This window comes from Musa acuminata, chromosome BXJ2-2 (assembly GCF_036884655.1).
Source record: "Musa acuminata AAA Group cultivar baxijiao chromosome BXJ2-2, Cavendish_Baxijiao_AAA, whole genome shotgun sequence".
In the NCBI taxonomy this organism is placed as follows: Eukaryota; Viridiplantae; Streptophyta; class Magnoliopsida; order Zingiberales; family Musaceae; genus Musa; species Musa acuminata.
In genome coordinates this window covers 33,096,044-33,115,238 of record NC_088339.1, presented here as the reverse complement: position 1 = coordinate 33,115,238, position 19,195 = coordinate 33,096,044, and the positions used below count along the sequence as shown (strand labels likewise).

The following is a 19,195-nucleotide window of genomic DNA, read 5'->3' as shown; positions in this document are numbered from 1 at the left end:
ATTGTTTGATTCTTGTGAGAACTGAAAACTAAGCTTAAATCATATTAAAATTTTTAGGAAAGCTTTAAAATGGAACATGAATGAGTGGTAATGATCCCATCTCGAGTGATGCTTTAACGACCATCCATCCAAAAATTTCTTTTGGTGTCATAGAATTTGGTACGAAAGTGGGTACCATGTTTCCTAAAAGAATTAGGCAACATGTGGTGGTGCCAAGAAAAGATGAGAATCATCACTTTAGTGAGAGGAGGCTTTTCACATCCCCTCTTCACCACACACTCAAGCGAACACCTATAGGTTTAACAAATAATTATGTTGGAGTACTATTTTTCTCTTAGTCAATTGTGGAGATTAGTTTGATTATTCTTCTCGACGTAGGCTTTCAACTTGGATATCGTACGCGGGCCGAAGCCCGCGGTTGAGACATTGAAGGTTCACAATTTGAGATTTGTTGGTAGATCACGAAGAAATTAGGTCTACATAAATAAGTATTTTTCAAGTTAGTAAAGTTATCCGATAATCGATCTATAATTTGTTGAGCTCAAGTTAGTGGTAGCGGACCCATCTAATCCATTCTTAATGGGGCATGTAAGGCCTGATTAGACTTGTCATCTATCTCTATCTACGGATACTCCCAATCTGCTAAAACCCCTCTCATCTTGCCTAACAATAGATTGGCTATGATACAATTTATCACGATATGATTCGATGGGATAATTAACCTATTAATTCTTTCGAATCTAAATATTTGGTCGTGCATAAGTTATGTTTAGCCCTCGTTTAAGTTTTTTTTCCACTTTTAATATAAAAATAAATCAGGATATTATAATGTCAATTTTGATTAAGCAATGATGATATTTTGGTGACATATTCACTCATCACTAATCTTGTTATACAGGTTATAAGAAGTCATAATATTGTCTCGGATGATAAAAGCCATATTGTTTATCTTTGCACATCAAATAAATTAATTATAAAATTTATTTTGGAATGATTGATGATGGTAACAACATACTCTTAGTAAGGAAACATTATAATGTTACCGATCTTATAAGACTAAATAAAAATTATATAGAAGTCTGTATATAATGTGCAAGTGTACCAATCTGAGCTTATCTTTGTTTCAGTAAAGAAGATTCGGAAGTCACGTAGAAGACATGCACCAGCTTTATTCCTCATCATGATAGCAAGCACCACCAGTTCAAGAAAAGTGGGAATGGATGAAGGAATGTTGGCAGATTTATTAGATAGAGCACGAATATTGAAGAGCCACTTTAGGAGAGTAAAATGTGTGAGAATGATTTTACATACACATATCTTTGTATCATATCATTTATGCAAATATATAGAAGACTATTGTTCAATAAAAGAATCAAATGTTTTCCCATACTCGATTGTTTACACCAAAAAGATGGAGAATTAAGCTACTCTCTCTCTCTTTCTCTCTCTCTATGGTGGTGTTTCCTCCTCTCTTTATTCTATTTATTCTCTTGTGGTGATTCAATTTAGGAGAGTTCTTTTTTATTGGCTTGGTTAATAAGATAGAATATATTCATATTTTGATTATAAATTCTCCTGCAAAATGTGATCCAATTTATTCACCCATCAACCCAACTGCAAGACAATAATAAGGACTTCAAAGAAAGAAATCCTGAGAATTAAGATTGTTTTATAAAATAATTGATGTATTTCTATGGTTTGATGGGAGAAGATAATATAACATATAGTAAGCATTACTGGTTTCCATTAGTAGATCTAAAGAGCATAAAAGACAAAAAAAAGAGAAGAATATTTTGAATGTATATATGAGAAGATGTACTACTTAAAGTTGAGATTAGTTCAAGTGAACTGATGATTTCATCTCACATCATCACATAAGTAAATTATAAACCACATTAAATCTTACGACAACTTAGATTTTCTTCCTAAGACACGTTAATTGATGCTCAATCAGTTTTGATAATTCAATGATGCATACAAATGCAGCAAAACTTATAGAAATATGCCAAATGTTTATTATAAATATATAGGCATGTGTTCATATAAGAATGTATTCTTCCATGTCATTCTTCGAAGTATTCTCTTTGGTGGGCATGAGGAGGGGATGATCGCATCTCATCCATCATCTCTACACAATGAAACCTGCAGTGGTGGTGGTAGGTGGATTCACACTCTCACTCTCTCACGGGTGTTGCAGACTCCAAAATCTCACCTACAACCTAATGATCCGCCGGTGGGAAGAAGACGCAACCCTTTCGAAGACTTCTCTCTACCTCTTCGCTGCTTCAATCATTGGCGACAAAGCTTTGGATTGCTGTTTCTTCTCCTTCTTCACGTCGTGTACGTTTCATATGGGGAAAGCCAACAAGGCTACAAATAGAGAAAAAAAAGGAGAAGAGAAGCACCGACATGGTGTGGTGAGGGCCCCTAACACGAGACAAGCACACTTTTTGAAGGCAAGATTCCATGATCTCTCTTCCCTGCTGTTGGTCTCTCTCTCTGACCCACAAACATCTTATCATTCGGTGTGGAAAGAGAGATCATGCTTTCGTTTACTAATCATATGAGATTTCGAACCCTCCAACTTCGTCACATCATTATCAAATAAGTATTTTAAAATTAAAAATCTATCGAATGAGATTTTAATATATAAGTTTTGTATATATATATATATATATCGGATTATAATTTTAGGTACAAAATTTAGTATCCTCGATTGTTAGTGGTGCCATGGATCGATTATTCTCTAACACTAAATGCAGTGGTGGCTTGATGTGTTTGCATTGGAATCATATCCACACCCCCCCATCCAATGGTACATTGCCTCATTCAGTGAGGAACACCTACATTTTCACATATTAGTTACCAACCAATGGATTCTCAAAGCTTCATTCCCGACAACAGAACTGACATCGCAAGTCCTGCTTGTTGTGTTTCAGCACCACTTCAAATGAATGGAGCTCAGCGGAGGACATTTTTGTTGGATCCATCGTAGCAAACCTTAAACCATGACATACATAGCAAGAGAATTGTAACGCGGCAATAACATTTGTAAGTGCATATATATATGTTCTATTTTTCGTTAAGAATGCTATTTTATTTATTCTTAGTGATGAAATTGAAGAAGCAACTCGACTTGATCTATTTTTTCAAACTTTTTATGTCGAAGAATTTGATTCTAAGAAAAAAAATAAATGAAGCAAAGAGACTCCCTTTACGATCTCCATCGAATACTCAATGATCGAGAAAAAAATGAGTTATCCGAGATGAATTTTAAAATTTAGATGATTCGAGTAGTAATATGAGAAGTTAAAGAGAGAGAGAGAGAAAAAAAATCTTAATTATACCTTCGAGTACTCTTATTCGTCAAAGATTTTTGAATAGTTTTTATTACAATTTATGATGATATAGTAAACTTTATTGACTCGTCTTATCATTTTCTGTTTCCATATGTTCAATTTATTGGTTGGTTGATAGATATTTCTTATATCATTTATATATTTATATATGATGAGTGACATGAGATATTAGTGACAGACTGTGTCTTCAAAACCGTGCGTTCCATCCTCTACTCGATCGTCAAAAGGTGATGAGATCATGGATTGTCACGACTCGTCGGAACTTTTACTCTCTGCGAACGACCACATGTTGTGTACTACGAAACCCTATGCATGCATATGTGATAACATGAGGGACGACTACGAAAGCTCAAGCAATCACATCAACAGGGGACGAGCTGAAGACACCTCCGAGGGGGCCGCCGTCGCGACCTCATGCAATGAATACCAACTAGCTTCATCTTCTTGCGCTGCACTGTCGGCGGCCACCGCATCGCTCCCTCCCTCCTTTTTCTTCTTTCTAATAATAAAAAATTAACGAAGAGATGATGATCGAATAAAGGATTACTATCACTTGGCACTCATAATATCACTCCATCGAATAATAAAGATCAATTTACGTAAATTTTACAATCAAAATTAAAGAAAATAGATTAGAATTATTCAGATCTTACTATGTGATAAGTTAAACCATATACAAAATATCTCAAAGCTAATTAAATTTATTCGAATAACATAGAAACTAAATTATGTGATGCGGTTTTGTCTGAGGATTTCGATCTCGCAGGAGTGCGAGTAATCTACGTAAGTTGTACTCGCGAAACAAAGGAGTAATTGCAGCACTAAGCACCGTAGGCAAAGGAAATAATTGTCCCACAGCAGGTGGACATTAATGATAGAGACAAGATTTAACCCATTTATCTAAGATGAGGACCACTATGAATCAAATAAATCGCCGGATACGATGCATTACATTGACCAAATTGTTCATAAAATAATTCTTACTCCATTCGAGTGCCTTCGTTGACTTTGTTTGAAGTTTACGATGTTCGATTGTTTGTCTTGTTGATGATGCTGTGGTCATGTCATCGTAAGTTTTCTTTCTTCGATTGTGTTGTACAAGTGTTAGATTTTGTGAAGCTCCCCTCGTATTGTATCATTCATAACTTATTATTAAAGAATTTAGGATTATAATTCATTTTAATCTATGTGCCTTTGCTCATGAATCATTTAGATCTTTATAGTTTATAGTATATAAATTTCTTCAATCAAATCCGAGTTAACAAATATGCTGATTCATAATAAATCATTAATATAATGACATATATAATTTAAGTAAAAAAAATAGTTCATTTTAGCCCTTGTGGTCATGGACCACTTAAGCTCTCATGATTTTGTTTGTATCTAAAATAATTTTTATATTTTTAAAAATATAATATATAAGTCCATTCCGTTAAATCTAAATTGATCGATGTTAAGTATACTACTTACATGACATACTAATTCATAATGTATTATTAATATAATGATATATGTAATTTAAATTTTTAAAAAAATATATCTTATCAAGGAAGAGGAAGCGACGAGGGTCGTAATGATTGACGAAGGCGGAGGGGTAAAGGTTAGAGAGGTTGAAGTTAGAGGCGAGAGAGAGAGTTAGACCACCATATCATAAGTGCGACGAGTGGAAGTGCACGAGAGGATGAAGTGGGAGGCGGTGAGAACGAAGATGCCCAAGAGAAGGAAGAGGGATCAGAAGACCATTGCATGCTTAGCATCAGACTCATCAACGCACATCCACTCGAGGTAGGACCGGAAGCTCTTGATCTTATTGTCAGCGTAGGAGAGGTTATATGCGTACAATGCCCTATTAGGTAGTAGCGGCTCGATGCTGCTGGTGGTGGTCGCTTCCATGACGACACCTTCTCTCACCATTGATGGTGATCTTAATTTTTTTAATTTAAATTATATATATTATTATATTAATAGTTTATTGTAAGTCAGCATGTCACGTAAGCAGACTAACATTTGTCAACTCAAACTTGACGGGAGAGACTTGTATATTATATTTTTTAAAATATAAAGGTTATTTTAGAGAAAAACAAAACCATAAGAGTAGTCCATGACTAAAACTTGGCTAAAATAGATTTTTTTTAAACTTAAATTACATATATTATTGTATTAATAGTCTATTATGGGGTAACATATCATGCAAGCATACTTTAACGTTTGTCAACTCAGACTTGACAGGAGTAGCTTATATGTTATATTTTTAAAAATGTAAAAATTATTTTAGATACAAGTAAACCATATGGGTTTAAGTGGTCCATGAACAAAACTACAAGGGTTAAAATGAATATTAACCTAAAAATTTATTGTGAAAAAAATAATTTTATTCATTGAGATAATATATATTTATGGAAGAGATTTCTTTCAATCATATACTCACTAAAGTATATGATTGATCCTTAAATATTATGATTAAAATAGAAATATAAAATTATCTTTTATATTTATCTACGTCATACTTTCTACCGATTACGACAACATAGTTCGATGACATATGATCTAAGCAATTTTGACTAAGTGGATGTAAACAAATCACAATCTATCAATCAATTTTGTCTCGGGAAGACGTGTGCAAATAATCTCGTCACGTTTGTGGTGTATAGGTGTCTCACGTTTATTGGTTGCATTCTTTAATGCGATGAAGAATAGCTACATATCGACACTGTGTAGTTATAAGAGTCGTAATAACCATTAATGCAGAGATTGAAGCGAGAGAGGCGAAGCAGACACACCCACGTTGGTTCTATCATCGCATGTGTAATGTATCTGATGTTGGCTCTATCATGCCTCAACCGTGTTAAATGCATGTGATTTGTCTCTCATATTAGAATAATGATAGAATAATTTCACGAGGAGTTGTCTTATCTAATTTATTAATTAGTATTATTTTCATTACTCCGCTATTATTTGAGGATCAAAGGTCCTATACAACTTCTAAAAGAATGCAACATGAATTATATGTCAAAGAGAATCATGTATACATAAACCATCAATTGAATCGATGGGTCAAATCATTAGAAACATGTATACATAACAATGGATTGGGCTAATTACATGTAGTTAGATTTTTTTAGCATCTTGATCTTATGAAAGTGAAACAATTATGTTCATTTATCGTAATATCGTTGGTTTTATCGATGAAAATATAAAAATAAAAGATAAAATGATAATTATAATATTTCAATTGATGATGATAGATGATGACAACGTTGATTACTGTAGGTGATTGTTATAGATAAAGAGAGCGATGATAAAAGATGAGAGATGCTATGTATCTATGTTGACGCTAATGTAGTTGCTGAGCAACAAAAGGGTTATCGATATATATGTTGAGTGACCCTTTCACTACTTGATAATTATGTAGACGTCGATGCAGATGTAGAGCGACGAAAGGGCTGCTCACGGTATCAGCACCAACGTAGATGTAGAGCGACATCGCTCTGTATTTGCGCCAGCACTGATGCAGATGTCGAGTAGCCCTTTCATCACTACAACTTCATCGACATCGACACAATGAGTGATTTTTTCATCGTTCAACAACTACGTCGACGTCAATGCAATAAGCGACTCTTTTTGTCACTCGATTATTGCATCGCGTTAATACAAATGTAAAGCGACGAAAGGGTCACTCAGCAACTATGTTGGCGTCAACGCAGATATAGAGTAACACTTATTTCTCGTTGCTGCTCTTCTTATTCATAACCACCACCATTAGCCCCCAGCGGTACTATCGTCCATCACCACCAATTCGAACATTGAAATTATCTTTTTATCTATTATTTTTATATTTTCATTGGTAAAATCAATGATGTTAGAATAAATAGGCCTAGATGTTTCACTTTTATAATTAATAGAGATTTCAATATAAATTTTTGAAGTCTAGAGTCCCAGATATTAAGAAGATCTAAGGGATAATTTATAACTAACCTGATTGAATTATATACATCCGAATAACAAATAAAATAAGATTAAAAAAATTAAGGCATTTGCTCAAACAATATGATTAGTAAACTGAATTGATCGAGGATTATTTTCTGAACCCAACTAATAAGTCGGAATCGGGTTCTATGGTTACCTAGGAATGACGAATATAACATGGTGTGAGATGGAAAGGAGGTTAGAGATGCCTAAGTGAGGTAATAGGGTTAGATCTCTCGAAATGAGTTCTTTTAATCATGGTTCTTAGGATCCACCCAAACCTAATTTTGTCGAGGTAGATCAAGTCCAATTTACACGGTTTGAGTTCTAATTTCCAAAGTCTCATCTCCATCCGATCGGATCTCTAAATCCATGTTGAGATCAAAGTTTTGATGACTATGATCCCTAGACCGAGCAAATTATTCACATGGTTGACTGGTCAACGGTTAATTGTTTAAGGTTCATCAAACCTCCTACTCGGGGCATCGGACAAAGTTGACCAGTTACTCCACGTTGACCAATTCATTGTGTCAATTTGGTGGAGAAATCACTAATTTATTAAGATGTTACATAGATATATATATACACCCACAAATTAAACATGCCCACATGTAGGAACACCCTTTGCACCAATGATAGCAGTACCAATGAAAGAGCCTTTGTTCTGAGAACAAACTTGTCATTTGGGCATTTTCGAATAGTATTTGTAGATGTGACGAGTGACGTATTGATCGTGTGACGATGAGGTATCGATAATCATCCATCATAATCTTTGTATTACATATTCTATCACTAATTCTTTTAGTTGATATTTCTAAATTTTTAGAATGAGTTTTCAAATAAGTTTGATATATTATCGTTAAATTAATATTTTAGATAAAAAAGAAAAAGAGGGAAGTGACTTCTAAGATAACCGAGCATAGAATGAATATATTGACTGCCTTGGATTTGTTGACCGAGGGCACAGCAGCCTTTCTTGTCACCGACTCGTCTTCCTTGCGCTCCAACACATAATTGTGGTTGTTCTCTTCTAATGTGTTCACAAGCGTTTGCGACCTCTGCATGCTTTCGGTACAAGTAAAGAGGACAGCTTAGCATGCATGTAGGACCAGCGGCATGTGATGCTTTGGTCCTTCCTAAAGCCCAGCCATGGAAGCTCACAGGCTTCTTCAGACGCTGTGCCGGCACGTGAGTCGTCTCCCTTTTCTTCCCCGCACAGTAATGCCGGTTTGCATGAGCCACACGTGTGACATGCAGCACCCATCCTTGAAGCGTAGGTGCAGGGTCGGCCATGGATTTCCCTTTTACTGCAGGGGGTTTGTTTTCCTGCGCGCGATCTGTTTGCGACAGGGGAAGCTGAAATTATTGAGGCGGGGGCGGCAGATTTGGTGTCCTCCTCCTCCTCCTCCTTCTTCTTTTCACCACCTGATATTAGTCTTAATGTTACAGTAAACCAAGACTAATTCACGTGCTTTTCCTTTTTGCTTCTGTGGAGGAGAAGATGTCGTTTTTTATTTAAGGAGCATGCTGAGGACCTTGCAGTTGGGGTTCTGCCTGTGTTCTCTCCTCCTCCTCCTCCTCCTCCTCCTCCTCCTCCTCTTCCTCTTCCCTGTTCATCTTTGATCTCCCATTTGTTCGGTCTCTCTCTTGTATCTGCTGTTGTCATAATCTTGGAAGAAGCAGGGGAAGAGAGAGAGACAAAGAGAGAGAGAGAGAGAGAGAGAGAGAGAGAGAGAGAGAGAGGAATTCTTTCTTTCTTTTTACCTGAAATCTTGAGCTCCGCTTTGTAACGTGGAAGCAAGAGAGGGAGATCTAAAGTGAAGCGTTGTGTTCTCACGGTCTTTTCTTCTTGTTCGCTTCCTCATCTTTTGCTCGCTATCGAGTGTGTGGGTGGGGAAGAAAGAGAGCTCTGACACTGCGGCTCCACCGCATTGTCTTGCTTAATTCCCCAGCAACACTTGCAGCAGAATACGACGTAAAATACGCGATTACTATTTGTTGGAGGAATTCGTGCTTTTACCTCAAGGAGAGAATAAGATTTGTCCTCTACAGGCACTTTCTGAGTGCTACTTAGCGTCCCCTGCTTCCGCTGTTTCCGGTTCGGGAGAGACAGGAGAGGAGGAGGAGAGATGGAAAGGCTTACTTCGACGGCGCTGCTGCCGGAGTCGTTCCAGGGGACGAGGGACGACATCACGGAGCAGATGGGGGTGGTGTGGCAGCAGATCAAGGCGCCGGTGATCGTCCCCCTGCTGCGGCTGGCCGTGTTCGTCTGCCTGGTGATGTCGGTCATGCTGGTGGTGGAGAAGGTGTACATGGCCGCCGTCATCGCCCTTGTCAAATTCCTCGGCCGGCGGCCCGAGAAGCGGTACAATTGGGAGCCCATTCGCGACGACCTGGAGCTCGGCAGCGCCGCCTACCCCATGGTCCTCGTCCAGATCCCCATGTACAACGAGAAAGAGGTGCCCGTCCCTCCTCTCATCCCCCGCCCCATGTGCGTACGTGTACAGCTCCATGTTTGACGCCAGGGACGACACGCGGGCATTGCAGGTGTACCAGCTCTCGGTGGGAGCTGCATGCGGCCTCTCGTGGCCGGCGGACCGGATCATCATCCAAGTGCTCGACGATTCCACCGACCCAGTGACGAAGGTGAGAATAGATCCGCACGCACACCGTTCTAAATCCTCGACGCAATCTCTGTGCTGATCATGTCATGCAGCAGCGTCAGCATCAGCGGATTCCTTTTTGGCTGATTTGGATGTACTTACTAATTAACATGCATGATAATAATAATAATATTATTATTAATATTATGGTGATGAGGATTGATGCATGTTTGGAAATGGAGATGGTGTGGTGGTGGGTGGTGATGGTGGTGCCGGTTGGTTGGTGGCGTGCAGGATCTGGTGGAGACGGAGTGCAACAGGTGGGCGAGCAAGGGGGTGCACATCAAGTACGAGAGGAGGGACAACCGGAGCGGGTACAAGGCGGGGGCGCTCAGGGACGGCATGAAGCGAGGCTACGTCGAGCACTGCGACTACGTCGTCATCTTCGACGCCGACTTCCAGCCGGAGCCCGACTTCCTCTGGCGCACCGTCCCCTTCCTCATCCACAACCCCGACCTCGCCCTCGTCCAAGCCCGCTGGAAATTCGGTACGCCTCCTCTGTTTTATTCGTCATTCCTCTTTTTCTTGAGCTTCTCGACAGTAAAGGCATCCTTAAGCTTTGTCAATGGAGGAACTCTCTCTCTCTCTCTCTCTCTCTCTCTCCCCGTTTGAGTGTCGGTGGCGGATCTGCTTGCTTTCACTTTCTCCCCGTAAAAAGCTAGGACGTGCCACAATTATGAGCTGCAGCTACCCAGCAGCTCCACCTGCTTCAATCGCCTCCCACTCCTTCGCTGGACCAAATGATTCGTGCAGGTCTGTGATCGCATGGCTTTCACGTTAAGCCCGTCTCCATCTCCTCGCTCCCCTTCTTCTACCCTTCTCCTTGGAAACCTGTCCACCGACCATGTTGACTTTTCATGCATGAAACGCCGCTCTTTTACCTTTACATAGATTTACCAGAATTGGGATTGGAAACATGCCGTGCTGGCACATGGGACCCGGCAGTTGCCCCAATCGCAAGGCAGGTGGTCGAGGTAGTTTTCTTTCTTGCTTTTGTGGGCTTTTTGGGCCGGCCGACACTTATGTCATGGCCCACCTTTTGTCGCCGACACATGATGTGACACGTGTCTCTCATCCTATCCTATTATCAATTGTCGGTAGACCAAGTCAAAATTTATTGGAAATTTTTATTTGTTACCAATAGACTTAGTAAAAATTTATTGGAAATTTTCTCGGCAAGGATGATAGTCTTAACAAATTATAAAGAAGGAATGGTAGAAGAGAATATTAGAGATTCAAAACTAAAAATTTTTATCATCATAATAACTCATATGCATTTAATCTCTGAAACTTTTTCTCCTCCACCTCCTCTCTCTCTCTCTCTCTTTGATCTTTTCTGAGTCATGTGAGGTAAACAGTGGTCTCAAATCTGTATCAAGTTGCTCATATGGAGCCTTCTGTAGCATTTTGTCCTAATCTCTAAGAACAACACATGCCTAGTTTTATGTGGAGGGTGGGAGGGGGGGCCAAAGCTTGTGGTCTTACTAGAGGGAGGAATGTAGATGAAGAGAGATGAAAGAGGGAAGAGCATCAGCCAAAGAACAGAGATTTCTCTCTTTTTTTCCCCCCAGAGTAAGTCACTTAGTGTGATGGAGATAGTGCAGTATCTGATCTTGATCTTGTCATCTTTCCTCAGTGGAAAGCTTATCACCTGTTTCTGATGCTCACCTCAAGTTGTATCATCTCCACTATCTCATCTGTTCCTAACATACCATGTGCATTTGTTCTTCTTATGCTACCATCTCCTATGACATGCATGTATGTTTGACAGTGGACCTCCACAGCCATTATTACCCTGCACAGCATCGATTGAACAAGCCAACCTTTTCCAATAGACCACAAAGATCTCAACCATAGATATGCTTTGGGAATGTTACCTCTTTGTCTTCCCAAATCTGCAAGAGTTTTATTGGTAACCCAAATAAAAATCTAGTAGGCTAAAATATTTGTCATGGCTTATCATATGAATGGTGGGGTTTAGTGGACTGAGTTCTGCTTTGTCACCATTCTTCGTCTGAGATGATAATTATCTCTCTCTTTCTCCTCATGGGATATATGGAATCCTTTTCCAATCACTGTGGGCTTTAGGCTTGAATGTAATTCATGATGTTTATACCTTACTTGAGGTAATAAGAATAATCTTATGTCAAAGTTATAGAGAGAGAGAGATAGATGGTTAACTATTTCATCTTTGAACTATATATAGAAAGAGAAGATCTGTTTTTCTTTTTCTTTTTTGTATGTGAGTGTGTGAAATATAGTTATGTTCATTTTTGCAGTGAACTCAGATGAATGTTTGATGACAAGGATCCAAGAAATGTCACTGGATTACCACTTCGCAGTGGAGCAGGAAGTGGGATCCTTCACACATGCTTTCTTCGGATTCAATGGTGAGCTCCTCGGCCTCTCTGATCTCTTCAAACTGTGCTAACATACCCAAAATGCTTTAAGAACAAGAACATGGCATGTCTGCCAGCAGTCTCTGCAGTGACATGAACGACAAAAAGGTCGATAGAAGAATTGACTAATTTGAAGGGAAAACGAAGAACAGAATCAACATAGTTCTTTTGTGTCTCTCTCTTTGTCATGCAGGGACCGCCGGTGTCTGGCGGATATCTGCTCTCAATGAGGCCGGAGGTTGGAAAGATCGAACCACAGTAGAGGACATGGATTTGGCTGTCCGAGCAAGCCTCAAGGGATGGAAGTTTGTATTCCTCGGTGATCTCAAGGTAAGTTCATCATGTTCTTATCACAAGCTCAAACAGGCTTTGCATCAGTGTTTGATACGGATGGTGTTATGAATTCAGGTTAAGAATGAGCTGCCGAGTACTCTGAAGGCTTACCGGTATCAGCAGCACAGGTGGTCTTGTGGCCCAGCAAACCTGTTAAGGAAAATGTTGATGGAGATTGCAAGCAACAAGGTCAGTTGAGTGTGGAGGAGATCGATGAGAAAGAACGATATGAGTCTCTGTGAATCTGATTTGGCTTTCTTTTGTTCTTCTGTTGCTATGTAGAAAGTGAATCTCTGGAAGAAGGTCCATGTGATCTACAGCTTCTTCTTCGTTCGCAAGGTTGTAGCTCACATCGTGACCTTTGTGTTCTACTGCATCGTCATCCCTGCCACTGTGCTTGTTCCTGAGGTGGAAATACCCAAGTGGGGTGCCGTCTACATCCCCTCCGTCATCACCCTCCTCAATGCTGTTGGAACCCCAAGGTGTGGATCCGTCGACGGTTCATTGATCACGACAACAGCAAGAAGAAGAACAGCAACCAACTCATCGAAGTTCTTTTGATTGCTGCCGTGACAGGTCTCTTCACCTGCTTGTGTTTTGGATCCTGTTCGAGAACGTCATGTCATTGCACAGGACAAAGGCCACCTTCATTGGCTTGTTGGAAGGAGGAAGAGCAAATGAATGGGTCGTCACCGAGAAGCTTGGCGACACCATGAAGGTCAAAATGGCCACCAAGGCAGTCAAGAAGCCACCACGAACCAGAATCGGTGATAGGTGATCCCTATTGTCCTCAGCTCTTTCTTGCAGACATGACTACTTCTTCTTCTTCCAGCTTCTGCTTCTTCTATGACTGCTTCTTACTTGACAGGAACAGAGTAACAGCAAACACGAATCCATGGTTGTTCATCTCGCCTGATACTTTCTCATGTCCAACTCAGGTTACATCTGCTGGAGCTCGGCACAGGAGCTTTCCTCTTCTTCTGTGGATGTTACGATGTGGCCTTCGGGAAGAACCATTACTTCATCTACCTCTTCCTCCAAGCCATTGCTTTCTTCGTAGTTGGTTTCGGCTATGTTGGCACATTCGTCCCCAGTTGATGAGGTGCCTCCACTAATTGCCAAAGGCTTCGCATGACTTCATCTTCTACCTCGGTCTAAGTCAAGGCAGTGCAGCAACTGCCCGTAGACTTCTAGTGTTCATATGCAGGGATCTAATAGATACAAGGAAATGAAAAAGGAGACAAGCAAGTAGGACAGCAGCTGCAGTTGTGGTAGAGAGAAGACTGGTTTAGTCTCAAGAAGATTGATTGTGTGCATTTCAGATGAAAATAAAAGAAGAAAAAATAGAGTGGTGATGGTTGAATTCTTCCATATATAATGCAAGTTTCTGGTTGAAAAGGAAATGAATAAGCCAAAAAGATGGATGGAGTATCAAACACTCTCAGTTTCATATTTCATTCAGCTTCTTGTAATAAGCAGATGCTCCAATCACTCAGTTTCTTTTAGGGTTTGATTTCTGTATTGTTTTATTTGGATAAATTGCAACCACAAGTGTTTGTTTGCTTGCTGTGTTTGATCTCAATGACTCCATTTTTTCTCAAGTCTTGCTTCAGTTTCTTACATGAATCTCTGCAGGTCTTAATGTTCAAGGAAATTAATGCCACAAGCAATGCCTAATATTTGTGCTCATGAATCAAATAGTTGAGATTGGTTTTTTAAACGACTCAAACTCATCGGGCGAGCATATTTATGCTTCTTTTGCCAGTGATTTTTATCAAGTACTGATAGAAGTGAGAGAAGGGATGGTGAGGGGAGGAGAAGACTGCATCCTCATCAGTAATGATCACCATTAACAGAGGTGAGAAAAAGATACCTAATCAGCAGGCTTCAGAGACGAGTGACATGATATGATTTGGGTGCAAGCCATGTTGATCTGTTCAAGGATGCAGCAATCAAGTTGTAATCCAAACTATTTGCTTCATCAAGTATCTCACCTGCTTCTTGTCAGGAATAACCACAAACATGACATGGACAGTACTCAAAGTCCAAACAGCATGATAGCAGCTGTTCACAATCCCTAAGGATGCATTTTGGCCTTCAATTCCATCCTCCATTTTCATGTCAACAGTGATTTCAAGCTAACAGTGTTACCAACCTACCCTGACTGCATGTTCTCAATGTGCTTAACTTTCCAGGAATGAAGGTTTAAGCTCGCGAAATACTAATCGGTAGACAAAACATATGCATATCACCAAAGAAACAAGTTAATTTCCAGCATCAACAGTTATCATGAATTCCACAAAGACAGGTTCCCTCAAGCTTCCGCAAGGCTACAAAGATGACGACGACAACAATTTCAGAGTAATAGCAGAAAAGTGTTCGATCATTGATTCGGATACCTTGTCAGACGACTAAACTATCCCTAACCTAACATCTAGCAGAAATATCGTTACACATATTAGAACAGTTTGGTAGTGTTAGGGTGTAAAGAGAAGTACCTTGGAGCTATTCTCCCTGCAAGCATATGTTGATGTCAGGAGAAGGCTTATGCTCTGATGACTGCAGACCGTGCCATCCTGGCGCGTGAAGAGTAGGGTTTGGAGTGGGGTTGTGCATGCTATTTTCGGCGTGGGTTTGCCCGGGCAACGATGAGGTTGGGGTCTCGCACTCATCCTCGGGGTTTGCCTGCGAAACAGGCCTTGCAGCTGTCAACAACCCAGCAGTCGCCGGAAATGATGGAGAAGTTGCTTGCTGAATTGGTTTCGGTTTTTGCTCCTTGAAAGTGTTCGGCATGAAGCTTCCAACCACTACCTGGTAAAGTGCAAATAAAAGAGATTATGTCGATTCTAAATTTTCCCGCACCAAAAGACTCTACTAGTTTGTGATAAACAAGTCAAAACCAAGGGGAAGAATCTATCAGTAATTTCCACTCGTAAGTAGAAAAAGCAAGAATACTTGCCATAGAGGCTCTTATTTCTATCCGATACAACCGTTAAAGTAACATTTGTTAATATAAAAATGATATTAATAACATCGGAATAACAATGAAGAACACCCCATGTCCAACAAATTAAATTAAATGGGACATATGTTGGACAAACACCCCATCACAGGCTATCAAGTCTGAAGTCGACACCTTTAAGCTGGCACCCTTATTGCTCTGATCGAGAGAAATCATTTTGGGAAGAACTCAAGTGTGGTGATTCTTATTTGAATACTTGGTCTTCGTTATTCTTTAGGTTTCTTATCTGAGTTGCATGGATATAATACCGAGCTAGGATAATTGACAATCCATAACTCAGCTGATTTTTCAGGTACATAACATGAAACGTGTATCGAATCGGAGCAATTTCACATGAATGACCTAAAACTTTGATGCCACCTATATGCCTTTGCAGCAACTTAAAAAAAAAAAAAATCCGTATACAGCCCATGACGAGAGATATGCAAATACGAGTATCGGAAATATCATTTTGAACAGTGTTATGCCCATTTTCAAATAATGTGTGGGCGCTAAAGGTTTTCATATATTTAAGTTAAGAAAGTAAAGTTTGACACAGCTCATACCACGGTATGAATGATGCAAAAGCAAGAGTGCATCAGCAAAGCAATGACTGTATAAACTATTAGGAGCTGTAAGCACAATAAACATTTCTACATACACCACCTAACTCGATGTTAGGCAGCTCTTCACTTAGACCCAACTAACATAGCAGAATCAAATGGAATTAGGATAATGTTTATTACTTGAATTGGACTAGCAGCAAGCAGTAGTCCAGCAACTCCTCCACCAATAACACGGCCGTCGGGACCAGCAAGCGACACACTTATCCCACCAGTTCTACTTCGTACACCGCCGTTTTCAGTGATCGTGAAGGACCCAGACAGAGAAAGAATCTCGAATCGGCCCTGCGCATTAACGAGATCAAGATGAAATCAAACGGAGAGCCTAACAAAATTGAAAGAAATTAGAAGACAGAAATAAAGCTAATGGACTCAAAAATAAAAATGACCGGGCAATCAACAGTGGCATTGACGATGGATCGAATTGTGCCAGAAATGCTACTCATTAACATATTACTAAAAGTTCGGAATATTATCATAAAAAAGATTAGACCTCTCGAACAACAAGTTTGCATTCTAAGTTTTGCCGCAAGCCCCCTCTCATCTCCAAGTATGCCTTGGGCCTTGTAAATCGATAGATGTTTGTTAATAATTTTCTCAAGCTTCTACCAATTAAACTGCAAATCTTAACCTTAATACTAATTTCAACATTTAGAAGCTGAGAGTTGACTACGAGATGAGATCAAGTTGAATTCTCAAAAGCTAATCCGTAAAGAAGAAAATAACTCTTAGGGGTTAGCATCCACAGGTTGCCGACTATAGTGAAGCTTGAAAGTAAAATGGTTAGCATTCATAAGAAAGAACTCTTGTAACCAAACCGAGAACCGAAAATAAAATGGCTGCAGCTCCATACCTCATAAGTCAAGGTACCACCAGAAGAACCCGGCTGGCGCAAAGTGACATTGGAGATAGCTCCATTTGCAGAAAGTATGCAAATCGATCGCGGACCCTTGCGGGAGAAGGAGAGTATTCTAGCAGAAACATCCTGCAACAAGAAGATCCAACACCATGATATCAAACTCTGTAAACTTCAATCGTAAGACATCCGATCACCATTAGAACACCAAGATTGGTCGGGAAAAATGTCACCTCCCCTGTGGCAATGGTCACAACATGCGGCGTAAAGTTCCCTCCAGCCGAGTATGCAAACCACTCTCCTATAAAACAGCAAAAAATCCAAATATGTTGTGTGTTATTCACCTAAAAATCCCCTTTTTCTTTTAGATGGCATAAATGATTTCTGACCAAAGCAACCACCCAATGTTATAACTTGTTGATTTGTACTCCTACATCACAGTAAAATACCTACTGAACACTCCTTTCAGGTTGCAGCAAATTAAGCGGTCGATCTACGAGTAAAGCTAGCAGTTGCTTGTCGTAATCTCGATAGGAAGAGAGAAAGAAAGAGAGATGTCGTTGGGGGGTTTGTGCCTTCCGAATACCAGCTCAGAAGAGCCTCAGAGATGAAGAGGGTGGAGAATGGAGGGCATAGCATGTTACCGAGGGCAGCAAGGATCTGGTATTTGCCGGAGCCAGGTGGCCGTCCTCTACCCCGTTTGCCGTCGGAGAAGACGGGAGATATAGGGGAGCCGGAGGTGGGTGTCAGCGCCAGAGCCATGCCGTCCGGCCCGTACTTCCTCGGTCTCCCTCTCTTCTTCCTCCCGAAAAGGTCTCCACCGCTGCTACCTCCGCTCCCGCCGCCGCCGCCGCCGCCGCCGCCGCCGCTCCCCAGCACCCCCATGGCGAGGCCAGCCCCTTCCGCCAGCGGCACGGCCATTTCCGTCACCCCGCTTACCACGCTGGGAAATGCCTCCGGCTGCAGTGACGGAGATGGAGGAAAAAAAGCAGGAAACTCCTTCTCTCCTCCTCCTCCTCCTCCCAACCCACCTCCACCTTCACCTCCTGCTCCATCTCCTCTTCCACCACCTCCTCCTTCACACCCTGACACCACAATGCTCTCTCCTCCTTCCATGCATGCAAGCGTCAGCGGCTTGCTTGCTTTCCTGCTTCCGGCTCTGTTTCTTACCTTCCCTCCGACTCTCCTCTTCGAAACGACCTTCCTCTGTGCCGCTCCACAAGTTAATCCACAGCCTCAGCTCGAGTTAAGCAGAAAGAGACTGAGGTGGGGAAACCTCAGCGGAGACCGTATGGAGTGAGAGTCCAAAGAGTACACACACAGGAGAGAGATATATTCTCTGCTTGTACAGCCTTGTCTCTCTCTCTCTCTCTCTCGCCTCTCTGTGGCTGGCAGTGGTAGAAATAAATGACTTCCAAGGAGGGTGATGGATGGCAACTGGCGACGGCTGGGACTGTGTTGTTCACCGATTAATTTAACCTAGCAGGAGATGATCACTATGAGCATGACAAAGACCACCGGGAAACCAAAGGAAACAAAAAAGAAAAAGCCAATTACAAAAGCGAGAAACAAAAGAAAAAGGAGGATCAAAGTGATGCATTTATTTACTGAGCTCTTCAAGTTTGAATCCAAAGCACCAAAGTCACTCAGGCCATAAATAACCAGCTGCAGCAGCATCTCTCTCTCTCTCTTTCTCCCCCCACTAGCGATCCATATATAGATGACCATTGAATATTGGTGGATTAGATGGATATAGAAGTTGTGGTTTACTTATGTTCCAAGCAAAACTCGAAGGCTAAGTAGGCATTATGAGGGGGTCACTGCGAACCCCAAGAAAAGGAGGCCATTAAGCATTTGCAGAGGAGAGTAAAGAAAGGAAGAGAAAAGAAGAAAAGAATTGATCGTGAGGATTAATTAAGCGGAATCAACTGCTTGCCCTGCTGTAAAAAGCTCAAGCTAGCCATATTAAAATCTGTGGAATCGGAATAGATTATA

At 40.7% G+C, this 19,195-nt stretch overlaps 2 protein-coding genes across 5 annotated transcripts; one reads left to right on the top strand and one right to left on the bottom strand.

Annotated features, from left to right (window-relative positions):
• Window positions 1-8,874: 8,874 nt before the first annotated feature.
• On the top strand, window positions 8,875-14,302 carry LOC135606181 (glucomannan 4-beta-mannosyltransferase 9-like). 2 transcript variants are annotated; one of them, XM_065097042.1, is made up of 9 exons: window positions 8,875-9,784; window positions 9,873-9,971; window positions 10,223-10,475; window positions 12,268-12,378; window positions 12,581-12,717; window positions 12,796-12,909; window positions 13,003-13,202; window positions 13,297-13,494; window positions 13,589-14,302. In XM_065097042.1, exons 1-9 carry the CDS (start codon window positions 9,455-9,457, stop codon window positions 13,833-13,835), a joined length of 1,689 nt encoding a protein of 562 aa, XP_064953114.1. In that variant the 5' UTR covers window positions 8,875-9,454; the 3' UTR covers window positions 13,836-14,302. The 2 variants fall into 2 exon arrangements, with proteins under 2 accessions (XP_064953114.1, XP_064953115.1); XM_065097043.1 differs by having other exon boundaries at window positions 8,878-9,784; window positions 13,659-14,302.
• Window positions 14,303-14,968: 666 nt separating this feature from the next.
• LOC135606182 (AT-hook motif nuclear-localized protein 7-like) lies at window positions 14,969-18,940 on the bottom strand. Of its 3 annotated transcripts, none has more exons than XM_065097045.1 (6): window positions 18,809-18,940; window positions 17,845-18,679; window positions 17,434-17,501; window positions 17,198-17,329; window positions 16,468-16,629; window positions 14,969-15,531 (listed from the first exon to the last, which is right to left on the bottom strand). In XM_065097045.1, exons 2-6 carry the CDS (start codon window positions 18,314-18,316, stop codon window positions 15,226-15,228), a joined length of 1,140 nt encoding a protein of 379 aa, XP_064953117.1. In that variant the 5' UTR covers window positions 18,317-18,679; window positions 18,809-18,940; the 3' UTR covers window positions 14,969-15,225. The 3 variants fall into 3 exon arrangements, with proteins under 3 accessions (XP_064953117.1, XP_064953118.1, XP_064953116.1); XM_065097046.1 differs by having other exon boundaries at window positions 14,969-15,050; window positions 15,219-15,531; window positions 17,845-18,860; XM_065097044.1 differs by having other exon boundaries at window positions 17,845-18,856.
• Window positions 18,941-19,195: the final 255 nt, after the last annotated feature.